This window comes from Chinchilla lanigera, unplaced genomic scaffold, assembly GCF_000276665.1.
Source record: "Chinchilla lanigera isolate Chin_1 unplaced genomic scaffold, ChiLan1.0 scaffold00043, whole genome shotgun sequence".
Taxonomy (NCBI): domain Eukaryota; kingdom Metazoa; phylum Chordata; class Mammalia; order Rodentia; family Chinchillidae; genus Chinchilla; species Chinchilla lanigera.
This window is the reverse complement of record NW_004955444.1, coordinates 5,647,862-5,674,470: the sequence shown is the minus strand read 5'-3', so window position 1 is coordinate 5,674,470 and position 26,609 is coordinate 5,647,862. Positions and strand designations below refer to the sequence as shown.

The 26,609-nt window shown below is 36.3% G+C and overlaps 1 protein-coding gene across 1 annotated transcript; it reads left to right on the top strand.

Annotated features, from left to right (window-relative positions):
• Window positions 1–26,609, top strand: Pi15 (peptidase inhibitor 15). Its single transcript, XM_005392074.2, has 6 exons — window positions 1–142; window positions 670–976; window positions 16,377–16,495; window positions 17,489–17,621; window positions 17,731–17,846; window positions 21,035–26,609. Exons 2-6 carry the CDS (start codon window positions 704–706, stop codon window positions 21,168–21,170), a joined length of 777 nt encoding a protein of 258 aa, XP_005392131.1. The 5' UTR covers window positions 1–142; window positions 670–703; the 3' UTR covers window positions 21,171–26,609.

The following is a 26,609-nucleotide window of genomic DNA, read 5'->3' as shown; positions in this document are numbered from 1 at the left end:
CAGCAGCACTCAAACCTTGCAGGCTTTTGCCCTCTGGAGCTTGTACTAACACACACTCCTCTTACGAGAGTTCATGCTACAACTTAGCACAGAACTGTACATTTTTGGAAGAACAGTGTATTCATTTTGGCATTGTGCAGAGGTAAGCTATTTGGCTCAACCAGCTTATATTGCATGTATTGATTTAAAGTAGCTGACATTTTTTAAGAAGTGAGATTGGATTACTATACTTTTTTTGTATGTGTTCTATCAAGTTGTGTACATATATATATGCCTGGGAGACATTATCAGAAGATTCTCTGTTGTAACCTGCAGGGGATTTTTTTCTTCTTCATTCTCAAGGTGAACTTCAATTCTTAAAGATTTCCCACTGAAAATAAACTGACAGCAATGCACTTGCTAGTTTAGGTATTTGGGGCAACTGTTCACATTTATGTTAGGGCTAGTGGTCATGCTGTTTAGTTTTCTCTAGCTTTAGGAAGTTCCTCTTAGGGATCTGCCACATAAATCAGCAAAATGAATAGAGATTCTACTCTAAATTGTAAAACATTTGTTTGGATTTTTTTGCAGAAAGTCAAATCAAGTAATTCTCCCTAACGAATCTGTAGATTCAGACCCCGTGGCCCCGTCTGTTTTCAAAGACCCTAACTCTACCTTTCTGCTTTGAAGCAAAGTAAGCTCGGTGGCCTCTTCACTCCTCAAAATGATAGCAATCTCTGCCGTCAGCAGTGCGCTCCTGTTCTCCCTTCTCTGTGAAGCAAGTACTGTCGTCTTACTCAATTCCACTGACTCATCTCCGCCAACCAATAATTTCGCTGATATTGAAGCAACTCTAAACGCACCACTAGATTCAACGGATATTCCCAAAGCCAGGCGGAAGCGCTACATTTCGCAGAATGATATGATCGCCATTCTTGATTATCATAATCAAGTTCGGGGCAAAGTATTCCCACCGGCAGCAAATATGGAATATATGGTAAGAGGAATACTTTTTTTTTTGAGTTCTGAGTGAGAAAGCTTTTATTTGTGTATTGGAAGGACCTAAAAGACCAGAAGTGTCTATATGTTGAATGATATGGACTTTTTACATTTTAGCATAGTAAAATTTTAGGTGCCTAATAATGTTAAATGCTATCCCATCATAGACTCTGTGTGTGTGTGTGTGTGTGTGTGTGTGTGTTTGTGTATCTCCATAAATTCCTCTTCTGTGAATCTCCTAACTATTGATGAAACACATCTCAAGGAGCAGAGATCAAGAGTTGACTGATCACATTTGGAAGGACTCCTTAAAAAAAAAATCATATGGAATCTTTTCTGGGCTTTCTGTATCCAGTAGTCACATTTATCAACTCAAACATTTCTTGAAAATATTTCTTGAAATTATAGGTTTCGTGTGCCCGATTTATGCGTGGGTAGGTGTCTCTTCCCTTTCTTGGACAAAGCTCGTATTAGCACTAATCTATTTGCATTCTAAGAGAACATGCTGACTTTTCTTCCTTGTGATTTAATGCTTTGTCATTGAGATAACAGCAAAGCCAGTGCAATTGTGCACTGTTCCAACTTGCCATGAACGCATTCTTTGCCCTGTCTTAAAAATAGACTCTCTGTGTTTAGACCACTTTTTTCAGTAAAAAAATTAAGTTGGTATTAAAACGAGTCTTGTTAGAGTTTGTTTTTAGTTTGGAATTTGTGCAAGGTTATGTGTGAAAGTACTGCAGCTTCAAAAGTACACAGTGAAGCCTGTGCTGAGGCAGTGGAGACCCCCAAAGGGTTTTTCCACACTGGCTTGGGGCATGGGCACCACTAGCTAAAATTTGAGATTCCTATCAGATTCTAGATTCATCTATTTTCTGTAAATACATTTTTAAAGTCTAATTATAGGTACCCATATCACAGGAAAAACAAAGACCTGTCATATTATGTCATAGGTCATAGAAGTCCAATTTAGACTGTGAAAATGCATTTTTCTGGAATGTTTTAAAGGAAGAGGAAACGTAATCAGTCCTGCTGAGTGATAAGCAGTATGCTCTCACGATTACATTTATAGGCTCTGGAATTTAAATGCTTGCATTCAGATCCTACTTCTGGATTACAAGCTGTGTGAACTCTGTACCTCATTTCTAAGAGGAGGATAAAGGTAGTGTCTACCACATAGTTTTGTAAGGAATATACAAATAGAGGAGTAATCCATCAGAGTCTCTGACAGAGAGATGTTTAATAAACATGAGCTTTTATGGGTTTCTTTGAACTTTTTGTGAAAGATGTACAGTGAACACCCATTCAAGATCCCAAAATAGGAAAGTTATCTTTATAGAAGTTTTTCTAGTAGATAAGTAAAGAGAAGAGGAGCAAATGAGTTTATTAAAATTGTATGGGTTATGAAAGAAATACACATTAGGCTCTGTGTGGGCTCAGAAAGGGGTAATACCCTGACTGTTTAGGGATAACTTTCTGACAGAGATGGTGTGGCTGTGCTGACAGGTAAGGACCAAGAGCACTAAACTGGCTTTGGAAGCAAACTCATCTAGGTTACCCTCTGCTTAATTTATGGGCTTGCACATGTTACCTAACACGTGCAAGGCTCAGTTTTCCTATCCCTTTCCCTAAAATAGGAATAGTAGTATTCATAAACATCAACCAATCACAAATGCAATTTACTATTTTAAAGATATTGAGGACAGAGGTCTTACCATGAGCAAAAGCACAGATGGCTAAAATACTGTAGAGATAGGTGGGCATGCCACATTTTTTGTAGTTCTATTTTCTTCCACTTTGCAAGAATCAGTCCTTTCCATGTGCATTTATTTCATTTCTCCTGTGTGCCAGGGCCTTTGCATAGTTTCCACGGGTGATCTTGTTTGGTAGCTCATGCTCTCCAGGAGAGGAGAAGACTGTGATCTTTATTTTACAAATGGAGTCACTTGACCCTGAAAAGTTAACAACTAAGACGAGGCGATATGGATAATGCGTGGTGTTCCTGGGATGAGAATTTAGGTGTTCATAATTCCAAAGCTGTATTCAGACTGGGAGCATGCCACACTCAGGGAGCCCGCTCACAGTGTCAGGCTATCTTTGTTTCCTCCCTTAAAATGCCAAACAAAATCATGGAGTCCTCATTTTCTACCTGTTATTCTCTCATTATTTTCTTCTCAACTCTCAAAACTCTCTTATTTTTCAAGAACCAGAGAAGTGCTAATTACACGGTAGGTATTTATAAATTTTCCTTAATTCTGTGAAAGTAATGAGAAATAGTAGCCAGAACAGTAAGTTCTATCAGTCAATATACAGATATCTGAAATATTTATGTAAATACTTGACATATAGATCACTCACACATATATTTATAAAGCGAACATTTATTAAGCATTTACTGCATATTATCTTTATTCCAGTCATTGGGGGTATAATGAGGATGTAGAGACTGGTGTGGGGATGGTGAAGGAGGGGGCCCCGCCGCTAGGAGAGGGTGGAGTAAACAGAAGGGGATCAGAAGTGGAAGAAAGTTGATTAGCTCTAGGAAAACATGCTCCCTTTAGTGAAATCCTTAGCTGGAAGGACTCAGCTCTGAACAATCTGACCAATGGATGTGCTTCATCCAGACCTCTCATAAGGAAACTCGGTGGGAAGCGTAACAGGTAGATTTTAGGTCACAGTAGCACAGTACGTGGTTTAATTCTCTAAGCTAGGTGAAAACTACAGATCTCTGTTGGATACAGTTTGCTTTATTTTAACTTGCTCAGCACGGATTTGGATCGAAAGAAGCTGGCAAGCTAGCTCAGTTCCTAATCTGTACCAAGGATCTCGTAGCAAGCCCTGCTGTGACCACCTCACAAACATCTGTGCTGAGTCAGCAGCCCTGGGTCCATGTTATCCTCGGAGAGAGCTTCGCAGAAGACTGCCTTTGGTGCAGGGCTTTTTCTAATCACCCTCGCCTGATTTGTAACCTCTCGTCTGCAGCTCTCTGAGCCTTCCTGTTCCACGTTCTCTCCCTCGAGCATCTTATATACGCATTTATCTTCTTATCTTTCAAGCCTTTGATATCAGAATCTTGGAACTTTTAATGGTATTTCTTATGCCCACCTGTGATTTCTCCTTTGAAAATCCTGGCTATCATTGCTGTCATTACAATCCAACATAGTTACAATTATTTGTGCTTTTCTTGCTAACTTCTCAGCTTTAAGCTTCCAGGGTGCTAAGTTTTTGACTTTGTGTCTCTCTTTTCTTGGGCAATTACTTAAGTATACATAATGAACAGCCTTTATTTGTTGCATTGAGTTGAAATTCTTACTGTTATATGTTTATAAACTGCAGGAATTTTGATACTATTCTAAGCAGTCTAATAGCTTCTTCATTATGATAGCTTATCCCACACACCTGAAATAAAAGCAAATTTCATGAATTCTAAAATATCTCTTCAAATTAACTTGATCTTCCTTAAATACTTTGCTATGTACAATTGACCGAATAAAACAAAGGCAATCTGAATACCAGCATGTTGGCAATAATATTTTCTTTGTATATATGGTCCATGATTGTAATGAAAAAGCACATTGTTCGAAATATTTCACTTTGTACAGCAGTGTCTTTTCACATAAGTAGTAATATAGCTAGGGCTTTAACCGTGCAAGTACAACTGCTTTATTCTTGGCTTCTGTTCTACAATTAGTTTATTGACTAATTTCCAGAACTCCTTGGACACCAGCTGTTTTTCATTCTTCTAAGGGCAGCTTAAACTATGACTCTAAACCGCAAACCACACTAGTTTCTTAGAATGAGAATTATCACCAAAAGAATGGAATTGTAAGACTCACACATAGAGTAAAATTTGTTGGCTATTCCTCTGAATTCAAGTCAACTGAGTAAATTAATTCTTAAAATGTTGAGGTCCCTGCATGAGAGAGGCAATCCAGAGATTGAAGGCTTTGTCCTTAGAGTATAAACAACGCTGTAAAAACAAAACAAATAAAGGGAAAAACCACTAAGCGTATAATTCAGCATAATACACTGGTGCATAAGATTTACGTAATAAAAGAGGGACAGATAAATGCTGTGGATGAATCAAAGAAGAAAGCGATAATCTCCAGCTGGCACAGCATGAAAGGCTCCTTGGAGGAGGAACATTTGAGAGATGCTCAGGAAGGGGTGGGTGGCTGTTACAGGAGGCAGAGTGAATGCATGAGCAAAGTCACCAGCAGAGAAAAACCTTAACACTTTAGCCTTAGTTGTTTTTTGAAGAGTTTGAGAAAAGCTTTGTACTGCTTGAGACAAAAGCAGTTAGGGAGACTGAGAAGTTTAATCCTTCCCTCATTTTCTTTTCAGTACTGGATATTGAATCCAGAGCCTTTTAGGCACTAGGCAAGTGCTTCAGAGGTATAGTTTAGAAAGATGACACCGGCAGCTGAAGGAGCTCAGGTGGGTCAGTGAATGTGACCAGGTGGTAACTGCTGAGTAGGCGATGCTGCGTAAGCGATATTTAGGAACAACACCGCTCTGCCCACTCAGAGTGAGAAGTAGGGACAAGCTTCAGTTTCCAAGATGGCGTCTTCAGAGGGTGGTGAAAATGGTGGAGAAGAAGGTGAGGCTCGATGTGAAAGTACTGATGGAAATTAACTGAAAAATAAAAATATATATAGTGTGATTTTAAGAAGGCATTGTATTGGTAATATGGAGACCTTTTTTTAGCACATAAAGTATTATTTGTACGGCTCAAGAATAAGGTTTCCTATACTTTTTTGGAAAAGAAAAAAATATTAGTTACTAAATTGCAGCGGTAGTAAAGTAAAAGCGTGATTTGAATGAAGGAATGGACAACAGATTAATTCATCCTCAGAGAGAGCCAATAAGCTAACTGCGTATGGTAATTTAGGAATAAAGAAAAACGCTGACTTTGCTTATTTGGGCTTTATGTGGGAGCAAAGGTGGAAAAACTACACTACTTTGTTTGCTTTCTTCAGGAGTTGATTACCTGCTCATAATGTCTATCCTTGTCTTTCTTTTTCCTTTAATGAAGTCATATTTTGTCCCATATGGCATAGTTCCTCTCATTTGGGAAGGGTAGCTCAGCTTTCGTGTTATAAACATAGGAAATTTGATGAGTCCAACCCAAGTCTCTTGAGTGAGTGCTTTAAGGGCCACTTGCAAGCCTCCTGAGGACAGCTGCCAGGAAGCAGTGAAATGAGAACGATTGCTGACAGGACGGCATTGCTCCAGCACACTCGGAACTCTGCATTCCTGTTCCCCTGGATGTAGAACACTTTACGTGTCTTGGCTTCCAACCGAGACGGCGATTTTGCAGGAATTTTCATCCAAGGTGCATATTGAATACTACTTGTATACAAACAAAGAAAGTAGTAGCCTTGAGGTTCTTTCTCTGTGCTTGGCTGTCCATGTAGGGAGCCAGCTGAAGGCAAAAATCCTTTGCCACCATTGTCAGTACACACTGTAAGAAGTGCAGAAGTACAAACTTTAATGTCATGTGATTCAGCAGCTCACCGTCAGGTGACAGACTGAAAAGCTATGACTTACACATGCGCCACATAGTGACTATGTGTGCTACTATTCCGTATTGCTTATTTTGGTGACAAATGATAATTGGTCACATACGCTAATGTAGAAAAGTGGTTCTATTGTGCTTCTTCGGAGTATTTATAGAACCTAGCATTATATTTGTCCTACAGCAAACTCCTAGCAAATATTTGTGGACTATGGTGCTACGGTGGGCAAGAGTGATTCAATATTCTTTTTTTTTCTTTTCTTTTTTTTTTTTTTTGTACTAGGAACAGAACTCAGGACCTTGCACTTGCCAGGCAGGTGCTGTGCCGCTGAGCTATAGCCCCAGCCCTGATTGAATATTCAGTCATTCATTCCACAGTGTTTATTTGTGCACCTGGCACTGTGAGAAAGGATCAACAGGGAATGGATACACTGACAGGAAGTACTGTGGACAGACAAATAAGTCTGCAGGGCAGTGTGCTAAGGATTAAACCAGAGCAAATATGGCACACTTTGAGATCACATGCAGAGCTCTAGTCTAGATAGGACAGCAGGAAAGACTTCCAGAAGGAATGATTTTAAATATTAAGTATTAAAATATAAACATGTACAGGAGGGAGTGAAGGGCAGTGGAACTATGTAGTCTATATAACTGTGTAGTCTTTATAGAAGTAGTCCATACAGAAAGCAGTCTATGTAGAAAGTCTCTGTAGTAGATGTTATAGTAGTCCATGTGGAAAGGTGCTCTAAGAAGGTACACGGTACATTGAAGGCATAGATAAAGATTTAGTGTGGCTTAGATAGTGTTTGAAAATGAAAGAGTGAAGTGTGATGAAGTTGGGCTGGACACCAAAAAACTTGTTTGAATTTTATTCTAAGGTAAGGGAAGTTGTTGGAGGTTCTAGGTGGGGAGTTAGAGACCCACCTTTGCATCTCACAAAGGTCACTTTGGCCATAGGAGAGAGGGCTATGTGAAGACAGGACACGTAGTCAAGAGGCTGCCATGAGAGTCCGGGTGAGAGATCATTGAAACCTGAACTCAGTTTGAGGCAATAAGGATGCAGCAAAGTGAATCAGAGCTGTGAAATACTTGGGACTCAAGTTAATAGGGGGCAGCAATCCACATGATGAAATAGAATGAGGATTTAAGTCGTGAGCAGACAAGGAGGATGAGTCCGTCTCTGACTAGGACAACGGGGTTCTTCTGAGTTAGGGAACACAGAATAAAGAACAGAGCTGAGGAAGCCAGTAAGGGGTAATGGCATATCCCCCAGGGCACACATCTGTGGAGGTTAAAGCATGTAGCTAGTGCGCTGGGGAGGAATATTCTCCTACTGCTGAGAATTTTGGATGAGAGCATGCCGTGTTAATGAAAATGGGCCACTCTGAATGGTGGAGGTAGGGTAGTGTCACAGGGACAGCATGGGTGGATGAAAGTTAGGTGGGAATGGGAAAATTAGATGGGAATCTATTTTTGGCAAGAAAATGACACATTTTTTTAAACTTTTTTTGAACAACAGCCAAGATGTAAACCACCTCTACCCCAAATCTGTTTCAGGGGCCTGGGAATCACTGGGCCTGCCTAGTCCTCCCAAGATGCTTAGAGTGAGGTGCACCTGGAGACTCGTCAGAGGACTTTGGAGCTGACTAGTCCAGCTAGTCTGGTGTTGTGATTTAAAATATCTGAAAACCATTCTATAAGCAGCCGGTAAACATGCACCAGTGATGAACTTGGGACATTTGGTGGTCTATGAGAATCTTTGCAAAATGGCATGGAAAGAAGGCATGGAAGATAAAAACTAATGGCTGAAGCCAGTCAAGAAAATATTTGACATAAAACACATCCTGAACTGAGGTTTGAAAGAAAGTCTGGGACTGAATGCTTCCAGGCTATTATCTATAAGGTTAAAGGTCAGGTATGAGTACCTTTTAATACGAATATAGAGGAGTGCCCAACAAGTTGTGTTTTTAAACTCAACTTTTTATGAAATCTTTTACAATTTCTCACCATATACTTGAAACCATACTAGTCCAAAGATACTTTTTAAGGACACAACTTTTCTTATTAAAAAGTGTATCATATTCATATTTCATAAGTTAGTTAAATATGGACATTCTACCCAATTTGTCTTTTTGTGTTCTAGGGAGATTGTGTGTTTAGCAAGCTGTAGGTAGGAGGAAAGGCATTTGAATTTCTAAGTGGGCAGAGTAAGATATGGGGTTTGTGTGTGTATTACAAGATAGTTTGTCAAGAAGTCCATTTTAGAACATTTTAACCCTGAGTTAGTTTGAAAAAATTAACCACACATGAAAATGCCTTCCTGATTTATAACTGCAGTATTAAATTATGGCTGGTGAGTATTTTATTTCTCTGGAAGAAAGCACCCCTTGTTAAAACCCATCAACAATTTAAAGACATCAAATGGTCTTAAAACTTAAAAGTTCAAAACATATACTAAATAGTGATTTAATGAAGTAATGAGTGTTTTAAAACTTTTAAAGTGTTCTTAAAGGTATCTTCCACAGTTTAATGTTATTTTCCCTGTAAGCAAGCTCCCTGTTATTTCTACACAATTCTGGATGTTTCAAAAAAATTTTTTAGTTACTCCTAGGTTTCTGCTGTCACTTCACCTGATCGCTTGCTTAGCAGAGGTTAATGCTGAGTGAGGGGATAAAGAATGTACTGAATTCTACTTTCCATTGCAGGTGTCCCACTAGCTGATACCATGACCCCTCTCAAAACTGCCTTAGTCAAAACTCCTGCCCCTCAGTAGATCCTTGCTCTGCTAAACACTCTTCACTTTCCCCTACATCTCACCACAGTCTGAAAGATGGGAATGGTTTTTTTCATTTAAAGATAGATAACCTGAAGCTTGAAGAGTGTAGCTTATTCAGAATCATACAGCAAGTTAATCTAAACAGTGAGGACATGGTTCTATGTGACAACAATTCTTTAAGTAACAGCTCAGTAGATTGTGTTTTCTGTGTTTATTTTTCCTGTCCTTGAGCCATTGGATAAGAATTTCCCTACATGCATTTAGTCTGAGGATATCATTGAATAGTAGAAAGAATTTTCTCATGTGGAGTCAAGTCTCTGTCCCTCTACTCCCTCTACCTTTGGAAAACTTTGCACTGTCACAGCACGACAAGTATTTGAATGGCGATTAGAAGAAATCTCTCCTATTGACCCCTGACTCCTAGTCACCAAGCTCTTTCTCGACCACTAGGATTTTGGTGTCAAGTAGCTAGACACACCATTTCTCCCTTCCAGAGTGCTGCTGACACAGCCTGTTGGGGAAGATTAAACAAAGATATTTGATTTCTGAGAATACTGGAGAAGACAAGAAGTTGTATCAGTAAGGAAATGGGAAGTTGAGGTACCACCCTCACATTCTTCTTGTACATCCGCATGGGCAACGCCTCTTAGACCCTCTAGGGAACCGGAAGCCCTGTGCCTCTGCCCTAAGGCTATCCTTCCCTAGGGTGCCCCGGCTGAGTCCAACATGTGTAGGTGATTCTGACAGTGAGCCTGACCTGGGCCTGACCAATGCAAAGTAGGTATTGGGTTAGCAGATTTGATGGCCACATTCTCCTGCTGGTTCATATGCTCAGAAGCTAAGTTGATTATAGGTCAAATGAGTGTTTTGAATCCAGAGTTGTTAAAAAAAGATTGCTCTATTTTCAAGATTTATCTTTAAGATTTTGGTTTTGAGAAAGTTATGCTCCTACTTCGCTGACAAGTTACATCTGATATCTCAGTTAACAAAGCCACTGAACATTCTCATGAGTAAAGAACCACTTTATGAGTACACTTTCAAGGTCTCTGAAAGTGTACCCCTGAAGTTTTGATCCAGTAGGTCCATGACTGGGCTAAGCATTGCCTACTCAAAATCCATCAGAATGTTCTGGAGAACCAGGCATGTTGGCTCACGCCTGTAATCCCAGCACTCGGGAGGCTGAGGCAGGAGGATCATTGCAAGTTTGAGACCAGCCTGGGCTACAAAGTGAGCTCAAGGCCAGCCTGAGCTGCATACCGAGACCCTGTCTCAAAAAGACAAAAACACCCCAGAATATTCTGGAGATATTTCCCGAATATCTGAGGAGAATTCTCAAATGTGTTTTCAGAACTGCCATAGATATGGCTCAAGACCTAAAACTTAACTGAAAATCATGGTGTCTGACTCAAATAGCCACTGATTTGTCAAGTCTACTAGAACAATGAATAGGTTAAACCAAATGAAGAGTCATTCCCGGGGTAAATTCCATATTATCTCTTAATTTTATCTCAGTGTCCATTTTGCACTTGCTTTTAGAAAACGTGTTGGCACCATAGTTGAGCTACAGATGTCTGCAACTTGAAATGACCCTTACTGGGGAATATGTTTTGTTTTCTAAGAAAATTTGAAGAGAAGCAAAGTTTTAAGTGGTGTATTATCACTGTTTGGGAGCTTCTTTAGGCAATACATTTATGCAATGTGTTGCAGTTCCCAGTCACTCACTTGCTTGAGTGGTTTTACTCTGTCTCCCCCCTGAACCGTACGTCCATGCCAGTCCTTCTGTTCGCAGTATCCAGTGCCTCTCAGTGATCAGTCAGTTATACAGTGCCTGAAAGTGTGAATCAGCAAAGGGCATTTTGGTTAATATGGAAATTTTCACTCAGTACATTTTCTTTTTTTTTTGGTTTTTCTCCAGTACCGGGAACCGAACTCACGACCTTGCGCTTGCCAGGCAGGCGCTTTTGCCGCTGAGCTAAATCCCCAGCCCCTCAGTACATTTTCATTGTGGAGGACAAAGCAGCAATCGCTGCTTGGTATGTCTGTAAGGGGAGTCACTTTCTTGCTCCCACCTATGGACACTAATTGGGAAGGAAACCCTTCTAAGTAAGCATGCTGATAATGGTAATCATCTTTACAACACAGGTACAAATGCTGGCAGTGATTCAGTTTGAAGTCCCTAAAAACAGTGTATCTATTTAAAGATTTTTGAGAAAACCTACACGGACTTAGTATTATCATAAGGAGAACTCTGTTATCTTCTTTTAAACATGTACTAAACCCTTGGTATCCCACCTTGATTTTTTTATGTAATGGAACCTCATTTTTGTAGTTACGGTTGAGGCTGGAAAGAATGCTGTTTTAATCAAGTTCTTCTAACCTTCTCCTTTCCCCCCGTTACAAAGTAGAGCTTCCCTAGAGGAAAGCTCTAGGGAAGCTTTCCTTCTCTGGATGACACTTCCTCTCCCTCAATCTAAACCAGGCTCGCTGCTGCCCACCTGTCTGTTTAACAAGATTCTTGCATATTCATCTCGGTTTCCTTCATCTGCAAATTTCACAGATTTTTCATTCTAAGAGGATAAGCCAACCAGCTTTAAGACAGTATTGCAGTAATGTCCAACACGTGTCTTCAAGCTTGTGGCTACCCTGGGGGAAACAATGTTGTCATCATTTAGTGTGTTAGTGACTGGTTCTAACCTCTTCAGGTCGGCACTCTTTTCATAATCTAACAAAAATATCAAATAGCGCTATGTACGCTGTTAAAAACAAAACCAAAAAATTGTATAAAATGTATTTAATTTTATTGGAGTATGTGAAAAGTGACCACATAAATGTCTAAGAAAACGAATGTCTCTGGAACACACGATACTGTCTCCAATGTCATTCCTATCACATGGCATACTCAGAAATGCAAAGATGACTATATTTGCCTTTAACATTTCATATCTTAGAAGATGGTTCCCAAGTGCAGATAGATGTTACATAGTTCACTTTAATTTCCAAATTAACATTCTTGTTTCTTCCTTAAATTTTAGCTTCAATTTGTGAATAGTTTTGTGTTTCATAAACATTGCAAATTTTGACAGTGATATTTACTGTCTATATTTACAAATTAAAAATTTAAACTATAACTTTAGTATTTTTGACTTACTTTTTAATATTTCAATAGATTCCTTGATGATTATTCTTTCCATATATTTAGATAAGTCATATTAGCCAAGAAATACAGGTACTTCTAATTTTTCCTAAATCTTGCAGCAGTGTTTCAAGAATGTAAAATCTTTCTGATAATTTTAACCTAAAATGCACAAATTGAAGTAATTATATACTTGTATACTTTATATTGCAAGATATAAGACTACCTACTTACTACAATAAATCATGTTTCTTAATCATATTAATAGCAAGTAAGGACAAATTTCTTCTTTTTTTAAGAAATTTAAACTTTATCCTTAGTAACTTTCTGTACTTATTTTTTCTCTTTGAAATTAAAAGATGTTACCTACTTAAGGAAAAAAATGAGCTTATAAATAGGAAATGCCACTCAATAAAATACCACTCAAGTAAATTTAGAGTTACAGTCCCAAGTAATGTTTAGTGACGCTTTTCATTTTGAACACATTTCTGATGTGTTCATCAGATATACAAGATAGGATTATACAAGCTAGATATACAAGCTAGGATTATAAGAAGGGGTGTCAGATGTCATTTTGTTTTCATGGTCCTGGTTTTCACTGTGTTGTGAATTTCAAAATCTAATGAGAGTTGACAAGACACTTTTTAGCTGGGTTGGATTCATACTGTATTCTTTGCCTAGCTGTGAGAGCTGGTTATCTCATACATGTGGCAATGATCCTTGACTGAACTGCGTATTTCTTCAGCCCAAGCTTGAACGAGTTCTGAATTTAAGGAGAATACTGAATTCTCTACATATTTCTCTTCTCTTAGAGTTGCAACTCTTCTAGGTAGTTAAACAACATCAGATTGTATTCTGGATCTTTTTCATTTCTCAGTAGAAGTGGTTTAAACTTCTTGTGATTTATAGACAAGGTACTCTGTCCAATACAAGTTACCTCTAACTATTAACAAGCAGAGTAGCTCATAGTGAATATTTGACTGTCAAGCTAATCTAACCAATTTGCAAAATGACCAACTAAATGGGTCTTTGTAACAAAGACTAAAGGAAGAGCATGTGGGACAATTGGGAGATCTACAAGCCTAGGCATACTCTAACACCACAGTAGGCCATTTTTATTTGATGAATTACCTACTTTAATCATAACAGTAAGCTCTAATGGGTCCTGTAAATATTTTTCCACATTGATGCATAATATTCTTAAGTTTTGCCTCATCCTTACAAGGTAAGATTAGAAGCATTTATAACAAAATTATCTATGACAGTATCTTGTTTATTTAGAGAGGAAAGAGCTATTAAAAAATGTTGAAGCTCTTTGAATAAAAGCTAAGTTATTACCAGATGTATAGTTTGTCCAAGAAAAGATGGTAGCACTTTGGTATTTACTGTGTGTTCCATAGAAATAAGTGCACACTTCTCTTTTCTTTCCTCTGTTGATACATCTATAGGGTATAAAATTAAGATTATTTGAAATAAATACTCAGAAAAAATGTTCAGAGGTACTCAACAGATATTGTCATTCAAGAAAACAGACATTTACAAATGGAGTTAAATACATAGGCAATTCACAACTTAATTCCTTGAAAATCTATAAATTGTATAATTCTTTCACATTATTATCCTGGGCAATATTCATTCCATCTTAGAGCTGAATAAGAAAGAATCTATCACAGAGGGCCACTGCTCCAGACTATAAATCTTTTGTTAAAAATTTTTATAGTTATTGAAATTATGATTGCCTGTTCTTTTCAAAACTCAAAGGTCTTTCCTATCCACGAATTTAAATATCACTGAACATTACAAGCATAAATCATGTACTTATCTTCCTGTGGGAGATATAAACAAGAGAGAAAGGCAGAGACAAAAATAAAACTATCAACTGTACCAGGGGATAAGATGTAATTTCTGCATATCAGATCTCCTTATATGCAGTAGACCTGCTCCTCTCTTTACAAGGTGTGTGTGAGTGAAACATGCAAAAAAGACCACAGTGCCTCTGACATCCTCTGCGGCAAGCTTTAGAGGGAAAGTCAATTATATCTTCACCGTGGAGGGCCTACCACTTCTTCGTGTAGGCACTGGCTTGTGTCTGGCGGGCTTTCCAGAATCTTCCTTTGAGGACATGGAGAAGACAGAAATTGTTCCCTTCAGTTCCCAGACAGCAAACAGGTGGGGAAAGAAAGCAGTTGTCTTCCTTCCCTGAGCAAGACTCGTGAACATTTTACTTATGATGCTTTTCCATAGAGACATCTCAAACATGTCAGTGCCAGTAATGCTGGGAAAGAGAAGTATCTTTAGATCTGAGGGCAAACTTTAATATGCAAATAATGGGTACAAAATTTGCCAACTACAATTAGTAAGTAACCTTTCAGGAGGCACATTTTGTTAATGGTAAGTTTCAGATAGAAATCGTCTCAAATCTCTTCATGAATTAGTCATGTTTTTTTAAATAAAAAACATGATCCATATTTTGGAAATTTATATTTTATTAAAATTTTGTCAATGAACAAATATACATAAATCTGTTAACAGATGAAAAGAATGTTTTATAAAGTTCATTTGAGTCCTAGCAAAGTAGGATAGTATTTGACCTTTGTGATCATTTTTATGTAGACTTAGCAATTCTATATCAACTTATGGAAGATAACTCTGGTTTGTAAGCTTTCGTAACGCTTGCTTGTAGCACACAGCCCAATGAGGTGAAAAGTACCAGCTTCTCATGTGAAGCTTCGTGTGAATTTTAGTAACTCTGGAATGAGCCCTTTCTTCTTCATACAAGGTCTTACTTTCTAAATATGTTACTAACCATTGTCTAGTCCTAATAGGAACACACATTTTTCAGGTTGAGTAGCATATAAATATTATAATTTCAGAAATCATGTCATGACTTGGAACTAAAAATTCAATTTGAAAGTCATCGTTTTCAACAGATAAGTCCATCACTAAATTATTTCTATGTTGAGGAGAAATTTTCTAAGACATTTTTTGTGGAGAATATATATATATGTATATTTGTATATATATGTATATACAAATATACATATATATATATTCTCTTGTTTTATATGTTTGTACCTTGTAACTTACTAAAAAGTAGGCTACCACTTTATAGTTTTTTTGTTGATAGATCCACAAAGTTTTGGTTTGGTATCACTGTGCAGCTACGGATATATGCATGTCAATCTATGTGGTAATTAATGTCATTGTATTAATCAAAATAGCACTCAAATTTTCTTTTACAATTTTCTCAATTAACTAAAGTTTTCTGTATGTGAGTAGCATCCTTTTTTAACTTCATAACAAGTTATTTTTTTGAGTTTATTTAATTAAACCATAATGTATTTTTTTTAATACTCTAGGTATTATTGTGAAGTTAATTTTATGTTTTATTTCTACTTCATTCACCTAAAAATATAAATCACCATAATATCACTACTACTACTAAAGATTGAAATGACATAAAATATGAAGGTTCTATGAAATGTATTATACTGTGATACAGTCAGGCCTTTGAAATTTGCAATATAGTGCTAGACGTGTTAACTTTGTTAAATCAGTTTGAATAAATTTGGTCATACTCGTTTCTAAAATATACTGGTAACATGACTCCTTATTGCTGTGAAGATGACCTCTGGGAAAATCGGTTGACTTTGCCGGACACAAATTTCAGTGCTTAGTAATATGTCCCCTAGTTATAATCAGATATGGTATTTTTGCTAACCTATTCCTTACACAAACTAATGTCTAGATGTTGGCTGTACATGTCATTGTAAAGACAATAATTCTTGTTTGTTCAACATATTGTTTCATAGAACTGTGAATATCAATGTGGTCTGAATTTGCTTTCTTTTAGTTAAAATAGTCTCAGGACCTGGAATTGAAAGATCTCCAGGAGACAGTAGCACCACTTCTGTCTTCTTACTTTTGTTTGCTGTAGAAAATCCATCAAAGCTGAAGGTTTTTCATCTTTACAGGTTTGGGATGAAAATCTTGCAAAATCTGCAGAGGCTTGGGCAGCTACTTGCATTTGGGACCATGGACCTTCTTACTTGCTGAGATTTTTGGGCCAAAATCTATCCGTAAGAACTGGAAGGTAGGAGACAATTTCACACTACGGCAGTTTATCTATGTGACTATTTATAGGATTCCGAGAAAGAATGACATCTATTTCAAGTAGTACCAGAAAATACTTGATTGAGGGCTCACTGTGTGTCAGGCAGTGAGTGATCTTGGGCCCAGTGGATGTCTTAGATGGCTTCAAGAGTTATATAACTAGCTAAAATGTCCTAGTGAGAATAGTTTCCTCTTTCACCCTTGGAACAAAGTCCCTTAGTTACTGACTTCATAGAACCTAAGGAAGAATCAAACATGTGCTATATACTGTCTCTGTCCTCAGGAAAAGCTCCACGACCATGGAAAAAGCCATTTGTATTGTATGCGTATGTACATACATGCATGGCCACACGTGTGTGCACAATTTCCCATATTGTATATAATTGTATATTAATTAATAGACAAGTACAGTAGAATTTTTTATATTTACTTTTATGTATATAAACACATTCATACATATGCAGGTAAATGCAACTATGGTAAAGTATGTTTCCACTGATCAGGTAATTTTTCTACTTCTGTAGAATATCATTACGCAAACTTCCAAAGACCCATGCTCTTCCATATAGAGGGGGAAGATTAGATGTGCTATTATTTAAATTACAGTTGTCTATATTTATGGGAAAATGCACTCAGTGCTAGTACTGTGACCACTTTTATAGTCTAAATCTGAGTTGTTTATAAAATTCTGATGGAAAAAATTTTTAATATGGATTGATGAGACTTCGATGGTTCCTGAATATTTTCTTTTTTCAAAATAATCTGACATACACTTAGACAAATATAGAATAATTTGCTCCAGTCTTAGAGAAGTTAGGAAATACTACTACATGTTGGTGGTAATTGTGAGAGGTGAATATACTCCTAGAGTTCCATAATGATCTTTAAAAAATTAATTTACAGTGTAACATGAGCCCACCAAAAGCTACCACTGCTGTACTTCAAGGTCTTTGTTTTTCCTCTTAACATTTAGGTACCGCTCTATTCTCCAGCTGGTCAAGCCGTGGTACGATGAAGTGAAAGATTACGCCTTTCCATACCCTCAGGATTGCAACCCCAGGTGTCCTATGAGGTGTTTCGGTCCCATGTGCACACATTATACGCAGGTTATTTCAATGTCTTTGTTATTTTATGATTCATACTTTACAAATGTTCTTATTTTGGTATATCATCATTTTCTTGGCGATATTAGGAAATATTTGTGTATTTTCACAGATGGTTTGGGCCACTTCTAATCGCATAGGATGCGCACTTCACACTTGCCAGAACATGAATGTTTGGGGATCAGTATGGCACCGAGCAGTATACTTGGTATGCAACTATGCCCCAAAGTGAGTACCGGTGTGGGTTCTATTTGCCGGGTCTTGAGTGATGTTAAATATGCTCACCCTGATAGACATGCTTAATGAAAGACTAAAACTTAGCATTGTGGCCTCTACTCCTCAGAGTTATCGTCATTCCTGTATTTCTGGAAAACAATTAGGTGAAGAGTTTCTTTTCACCAAGGCAAGGATTCTGGGCTAAAATTGTAAGCAGAACAGTTTGAAACATCTGGACTCACTAAATTCTCCTCACCCTCTTTTCTCTCTTGTGGAAACTGTGAACACTGCACTGCACTTCACTAGTTTAATAACCATATAGAAGCCCCCCAAACAATCTCATAAGGAATTTATCAATACCACCATATTTTCATTTACCAGTATTAGGACACTGGCTCATTTTTTTTCACTAGGAAAGCAAGATCTTTGAGATGAATCCTTTATTTCTGTTCTTAGGTTTTAGATTAAAAATATTCAGTAATACCATCTATGGTCTACATAAAATGTGTGATAGAAACATCAAAACCCACAAAATATAGACATATTTATGAAGATTTTTATAGTATAAGGATCAAAAAACATTTGCCAATATCTGATAACATGCCTTCTTGATAACAATAATTCTTTATATGATCAAATGTTCCAGTATTTATGCACTGGTATGTTCTCACTTGGAATAAATTCCAAAATGTGCAAAGGATTTATGATAGTCTTCATGTCTTCCAAAGTAAGTCCCAAACAAAGATTTTCTCGAGCTATTCCAGCCTGAGGAGGGAGTGAGAAAATGTGTCCCAAATAAGTGCATTACTCATTGATATGGCGGCGTGCCAGTGGCAGTGTTTTTGCAAAGTTAGAAAAATAGTGATTTTCCGATGGCTCCCGCTTCATAATTATGAGGATGGAGAGATTTGGAAAATAGAATGTGTCTGTATTATTTTTAGAAAGTATTAAATTTGTGCATTTGTTTGATATTTTTATTTCCACATTTTATATTTTCCTATTAAGCCTTTACCCTTTCTCCTTGACATACATAGTCCAGGTAAGTAAATAACCAAATGGGCAATGGTATTTTTGTCTCATTCACTTAGCTACTCTGCTTTTGGTCCATGATGACAGTTTTTCTCCTGTTATTGATGAGGTACACTGTTGCTTTACAGATCCAAGAAATTAAGATTTAGCACGAATATGCTACATTTCAGTTTTAATAAAAACTTTTTTTCCTGAAACCTAAATAATAAAAAAATTTCACATGTTAGCTGGTAGGCAAATGTAATTCTTTCATTGCCATATAAAGTTATCTCTAGTCAGTTTTTTAATGAGAATAAAATTAGAGGAGAGAAAAAAGGAGACAGGGACAGAGAGAATTTAATCAGATAAAATGGGGGAAAAAGGTGAATAATGTGAATAAAAGGTGAATAATGTGAAAAAAAGGTGAATAATCTGACTTCCTGTTGAATACCATTATTCTCTATTTAGTAAAATCTGTGGTAAACCTGGGCACTGTGGCACATGCCTATAATCCCAGTGCTCGGGAGGCTGAGGCAGGAGGATTGTTGCGAGTTCAAGACCAACCTGAGCTACAACTTGAGCTCAAGTCTAGCCTGAACTGCATAGCAAGACCCTGTCTCAAAAAGACCAAAAAAAATGTGGTTTATATAAAATTTATAATATAACACATAATATTTTTACTTACAATAAAATTTTATTTCTAAGCTTTTGTTACAAAAATATGTATTCTGTGATTTCAAAAAACTGTGTAGATAGAAAAACTATAAAATTTAAATAGTACAGGCTCTATGTACTTTTATGGCTTTGAGTAAATATATAGAGGACATTACAATTATTAATGCAGAACGAGAGGAGGAGGAGAAAGCGGTGAACACTCACAAACAAATAGATCTTGAATGTTTCTGGGCAAGCATGTGACATCATCAAAATTATTCTCCAAGAATATTATATGGAAGACCAGGTATAGAAGAAGTTAGGTATAAAAAATAGCTTAAAATTGTATGTTATTTTGTAATGTTAATTAGCAAATGTTCCACTTTGTGGATAAATTTTCCCACTGAGATATTTTGTGAATAAAAGTCTAGATTTTTAGGTGACTAGCTTTACTAGAAATTTTCAGATTCCTTGTAGTCATTGATTGGTCTTATTTCAGCTTAAAGAAGACTAGGACAACCTGCTTCACATTTTGCCCTTTCATGGGTCTTATCTTCCATTCTGGCTTTTTAGCATTGATGAACACAATTTTCTCCTGTTCATCCACTTTTCTTTACGTCACTTTCTATACTAGTATTTCTTAATATTCAAGTTATCAGTCTCCAGGCTACTCAACATACGTTCATTACTTTTACCTTCATAATTAAAAGAGTCACATTACAGAAAGGTATCACAGCTATTCTTTAACTGTCATGAATGCTGACTTTGATTTATTATTATGATCATGGCCATCAAACAGTGAAAGAGAAGTCTTGATAGTACAAAGTAATTCAATGAAGTGTATTCAACAGTAGCAAACCCTAACACCATTAACTAAAAAAGTAAGTAGCCATGGATTTATATATTGGCAAATGGCTGGAATTATTCTTAATTACTCCTCTATTTTTCTTTTACTATATCCATACAGTGGGCTGGGTGCATATGTGGTTCAGTAGAATGCTTATTTTATGAAGATTGGAATTTAAAATGTCTTACCACTTTATAAACAAATCCTGTGAAAAAATTTAATGTATTTTTTTGTATGTGTGGTGCATTCTCACTCATTTTATCATTTCTAAGCCTTCCAGAAAATGCTGGTGTTTTTTTAATCAGCCTTGAAAATCATTAGTATGAATTTGGGAGATAAAGGCCTAAGTAATCATGACCTAATCATGTACCCTAGAAAGTTGCTACAGGAGACAGAGCAGGGTGCACTAAACTCAGCATGCCAAGACTTAATGATGTTATCATATATTGCAAGGCCTCGCTTTGTATCTGTAGATTCAGATGCTTAATGTTAATTCACTCAGATGAAAAGCACTTAAAAGGCAAGATATGCAGGGTGGATTATAGAAATGAAAAAAATGGATGTAACTTTCAGTGCTTTTCCAAACAAACCTTCTCAAAAGATGATCACCTGTCACATGAGAGTCTATACGTAAGGACAATCTAATCTTTTACAGAGGAGTTGCACTAATGCAATCTCTTTTCCTTTCCAGGGGCAACTGGATTGGGGAGGCTCCATACAAAGTGGGAGTGCCATGTTCATCCTGCCCTCCGAGTTATGGAGGCTCGTGTACCGACAATCTGTGTTTTCCAGGAGTAACATCAAACTACCTGTACTGGTTTAAATAAGCCTACTTTTTTCTCCCCAGAAAATATAATACTTTCTGGGAATCATAGGCATATATGTATATTTAATTTTGCACATATTATACATATTTTATGATAATCATGTTTTCAGGTTAGTATTCATTTGTATAGTGTTTGTCTAGTATGTTGTTTAACCATTAGATACAATCAAAATATCAATTTCTATTTTCTGACCTCTTAAGTCTAAATTAAAATATTGTATATGTAGTGATAACATAGTTCTTACATCCAATTCCAAAATTTGCATTAAAAGGAGTTATAGTATTATGTTCCTAGGGAATATAATACATGTTCAATCATAATGTATGCATATGTATGTGTCCATATATACATATGGATACACACAAACACATACTATATCTTGTAACATATAAATCCTATGGTACTACAGTTGAAGGAAATTGAAAACTATTCTAAAGTACATTTGAGGTGGTGGGGCATGTTCAACGCCATTTCTGTGTTACTCACAAGATGATACTTTGCAAAACAACACTGAATAATATTTGCAACTGATAATTTCATTGAGTAATTATAAATTTCATTCTGGAGACATTTTATCTCATTTGGGTCCATTGAAGTGTATGGTCAATTTATACCTGTATTTAGTTTCATTGTATTCAGTCAATAGTCACATGTTGAACGCTTACCTTATACAAGGGACTCTGTTGATTATAATCTGATAATGCAAATATAGACATAGTTTTGGCCCTGAGGAAGCTCACAAAGATATTCGGGGAATAAAGAAGCCTCGTGATTTTTCACTAACTTAATTTTTAACAAATTGATTTTTATGTGGTTTTGAGGAAGCAAACACAGTAACAGACCACACCTGTAGGTGGAGTAAGTCCCAGGAAAATTTAGTTCAGGTTCTTGGAACAAGAAGAAGAAGGGAGAAATGAGAAGCTGCCCACAGGTTTCTGGAGCAGAGTAGATAGTGAAGACTTTGGAAAGCTGAAAGCAAGATGCTCAAAAACCTGATGAAGTCCAAGAAAAATAAGATTTGGGGGACAGATGATAAACCTCAGAAGTAGGGTGATTGCACCAGAAGACAGGTGGAGGGTGTCAGAAGGTCGTATTCTGACAGTGTGGTCCATCCTCAGGCCCATTAACAAGTGGTGGAGATCTCAGAGATGTGGGGCCCTCAAGGACTCCTCTCTCCCTCACTGCCTGTGTGTGTTGAGACTCAATCTACTTATCATCTTGGTCCCTTGAATATTATATTAAAGATCTTTCATTCATGCTTCATGGAGACAGGATTTTGTTACCTTTTGGGACATTTTTCTAAGTCTTGACTACCAAACTTTATTTCCATGCTTCTGTAGAAGAAAAATGTTCAGTTCTTTATTACCTTTGATTATGAAAATCATTTGCCATTATGAAAATTTCACTTATGTGATATGGAAATACAACATTTCCTCCTTCATGAAGTTCTTTTCAGAGAGGAAAATGCAACATTTTGGTCAAGGTAACTTAACATGTCACGTTTTAATTGCTTGTGTTTTGTTTAGTGTAGTGCTTCTATAGGATCACAGAGCAAGTAAACAAAGTTCTGGAATGCAAGTAACAGAAGGAAGCTAGTAGTTTAAATTCTGTACACACTTGCAGTTTCTTAGGGTGGATACATTAAAAGATGACAGATAACTAATTAGATCCATTCAACGGGAAAAGAATCCAACATCTGGAGACTGGGTCTATTTGATGACTAACAACTGGCCCAATTATGTTTATAAATTGAATATGTTGACCAAATGTTTTGCTTCCCTACCACCCTGCCTTTGTGGGCACACATGTGGATGCTATTAAAAATAAACATTTTGAGTAGTAAAATGAAGTAATTCTATGATTTAGGCCCCAATCCAATTTCACATACAATACCTAGGCAATTGGAGGGAAACTCCATGACTGGGCTATTTGCTTGATATATCTAGAAAACATATTCATCTTTAACAATGTTGTAGTATTCTATGAAAACTTCAATAAATATTAATAATCAATTTGACTTCCAAATTCCAGCTCCCTTGCCAGTTTACTTGAATAGCTTGATTTCTTAGTTCTACACATTTCAGAGGCTCCTATGAAGGTAAATTTCGCATATTAATACAAATTTATGAAAATTAAAATTTTCCTTAATAGAGCTCCTTTTGGGCACAAACTTTGTCTAATGCTTTGTATTTATCCTAACTTTTTATATAGTAGCTGCAATGTAATATATGTTTATTTGAATGGACTTTTAGTGTTAGCTGAAAAGCTTAGAATTGCAACAATTTAGCGGAATGTCACCTCATCCTTTTTTTAAATCACAAATATCTCTTAAATATAAAGCTTTGAATGTGACAGAAATCCAAAAACATTGTCAAACAATTCTGATTAAGACTAGAATCTACACACTTATAAGTTATGGTTGCATAACAGTTCTTTCTAAGATGCAAGAGGAACAGTAAGCTTATTTATAATTTAACAACTAAACTGAAATAGAGTGGGCATATTTGTTATTCTGTCTTTACTTTTTAAAGTTAGTAAGATAAAACAGCCATGTGAAGTATTTTATTTTCTAGGTTCAAGTAAATGAAAATTTACTAGAATCAGCACAGCCTTTCATATTTTTCATAGCATACAATGGTGGTGCTAGGATAACTATTTTGCACTGTAATCCCAGAGACAGAAAGGGCCTGGGTATAAGCTATTTCATAAGAGCAGCTCTTAAAGAGTCAGTACTGAGGTTTTTACTTGGAAATGTTTCACTTAAAAGAAATGGTAATTGGCATATATATTCTACAGTATTGATTTTTCTTTCTAACCATTCTTTATTCAATGGAAAACTCAGAATATTATGTTCCAATGTAGGTTCTTGGCCTCTATATCAAAGAAAGAATGAAAAATACCATTTTAGCTCTTAAATAGATGGATTTCTTTATAAAATTGTCTCCAAGTTGTGTAGGCACAGTCTTAATATTCTTGGTTATGACAAATCAGCGTGCTTTGGAAGCATGGAAGAAATAGTGGTTGCTATTGCTTTGGATATTGCTCAGTAGTGTAAACATCAAATCTCTGTGGCCCGTCAGAGCTTCCCTAGCAACTTCATTTGGTGGTGCTGACATCTCCCATCTGAAACCTTTGTGAAAACATTCACTTCCAAGTTTCATGCAGCTGTAGGACAGAGTTGACCACATGGCAGCTCAAGTCAACTAACACAGTTTTCTCAGAATCTTTGAATTGAAATAATATCTATTTCCCCATTTCCACATAGTTGTGTTAAGTCAGTTTACAACATCTGTATAAGTAACCTTAATACATCTATGCCAGTTTGAATATTTTAGGTTCATGTCCTGTCTATTAAATAAATGCAGAATCCAGACTGATATGTTTAATGTTTCCACAAAGGCACAGTAACTCTGAGACTTTGGTCTTTGCTTTTCACCAGTGTAACAATATACACTGGGCTCTTCACAGCACAAGAGGCAAATCTTGACAGAGATAGAAGTCTTTACCTGCTCAAGTATTTAGGGAGGATAAAATTACATTTCTATTAATATTTAATATTATCTTTATTATTATTTTATATTGTCATATGTGTGAGTGAAGACATTTAAACGTATGCAAAATGATTTTTTAAATTATGTCATGGTCTAATTTTGACTTATGAAAGGTCAATTAAAAACTTAGAATGTTTAATAATTCACTGGTTAATGGTGCTAAAAACACATTACAATCACCATAGTCTTGTTTCAATTTTGAGGGTTTTTTTTCAATTGAAATTATTAAGTATGAGCTGTCACTATCTATTCTGGTGCTAAACATATGGTGCTAAGTAAATTGTTAATGTTAATGGCTTTAGGGATGTTTCTTTGTTCATTCAATTTTTGATTCAGAAATGTTAATAAAAAACCTATGTCAAATTAATCTTCACCAAAAATAGGCCAGTTAAATCTGTTTTATTTAATAATCAACATTATTTAAGTGCTGCAGAATGCAAATGTGTTTCTTTAGCAGTTACCACTTTTCTTCTTTAAAGCATTTTTTTTTAGCTTGGCAATGTCCAAACTCAAGAATCACCTGAAGTTTGATGATTTCACCCTGTTATTAACCATACTGCAGACCCTAGCGCCCTCTGCTGGTCATGGAAACAAATTATGGGTGGCTTCTTGTCCAGAGCAAAAGTCATTTGCTTTCGGCAAAATTTTGAGTTGCATAATATTAGAATTCTTGACTATGCCCCAGTCACACAGCATCTAAAACGCTTGACTCCAGTGATATCCTTTATGAAAAGGGTAAGAGAGAGTTAATGTATCCTGGCACCTACTTTCCTAAATATTATTATTTTTACATGATTTTCCATTTCTAAGGGTACTTATTAAAGTGTTTTTGCTTTTTCTCTTTTGAAACAGGTACTGCTAAAACTTATTTTTCCTTGGTTTATGTCATAAGTACAATTATAATTACAATTAGTAAAAAGGATTGTGGTGTCTCATTTTCAGGAATAATTATTTTTATTTAGAGCAGTACATAAGATTAAAAGGAGATGTAATAAATAACTGGTACATACATAAAAGATCTCTCCATCCTTAAATGTTGGTGTATAATTCAGCAAATTATAAAATTTTAATATTCCATTCAAAGTCCTTCTACCTTGTAAGTGTACATTTCTTACCTACTGGTGAGAATTATGTTTCCAATAACTAGTAAAGGCAATGATATTCTCAGGTAAATATTTTCTAAATATTTTCAATAGAATCTTTTCTATGCTCTAAATTTTATGTAAAGCCCCAAAGTAGAGTCCCCATGAAATGTATCTTCTCTTTCTCCACATCTTCCTTAGTGCCAGGGAATAGTTTTCTGTGAGCCCTAGGATTTCACTAAATGGAAAACATCTACCTAAATTATGCAATAGTTCCTATTTTTTCTTAAACAATCTGCTAAGGAGAAAAGGAAAAAACCTAAGGCCTAAGACATTTGAGGGCTTAAAGTACTTCAGTGGTTCTTTCAACTCCTCAGTTCACTTTGCATGTGCTAGCAGTCCATTCGTTTGGGGGAAAATCAAATGATGGGCTAAACTGGTGCTTGGTTGCCTATGACAGCGTCTTGTGTTGTGTTATGTTATGCAGAATGTTGGTATCATACTATCAATTAGAGGTGATTGCAATTCATATATGAAAACAGTACATCTTAAAAACACATAATATGTTTTGGATATTTGTATAGCCTTAAAATGTATTGTATCATTTTGGGATTTTTAAAGATGAATTTGGTAAGCTCGATTCCATACTTAAAACTATACTGGTGCCTTTGATGTCATGATATCATGTCATAAGTGTGTACATATCTAACACCTATGTAAACCTCTGTCCTGATGAATCATAACCAATGTAGCAGTCTGAGTCCACCGTATTATTTTTTATTTTAATAAAAGATTATGATGAGTTA

What these genes read in the sequence shown, in the direction of transcription:
- Pi15 (XM_005392074.2), top strand. Translation starts at nt 704, where the DNA reads ATGATAGCAATCTCTGCCGTCAGCAGTGCGCTCCTGTTCTCCCTTCTC. An exon ending in CAGCAAATATGGAATATATG is followed by an intron (nt 977 to 16,376) that starts GTAAGAGGAATA and finishes TCATCTTTACAG; the next exon opens with GTTTGGGATGAAAATCTTGC. An exon ending in TGTGCACACATTATACGCAG is followed by an intron (nt 17,622 to 17,730) that starts GTTATTTCAATG and finishes GTATTTTCACAG; the next exon opens with ATGGTTTGGGCCACTTCTAA.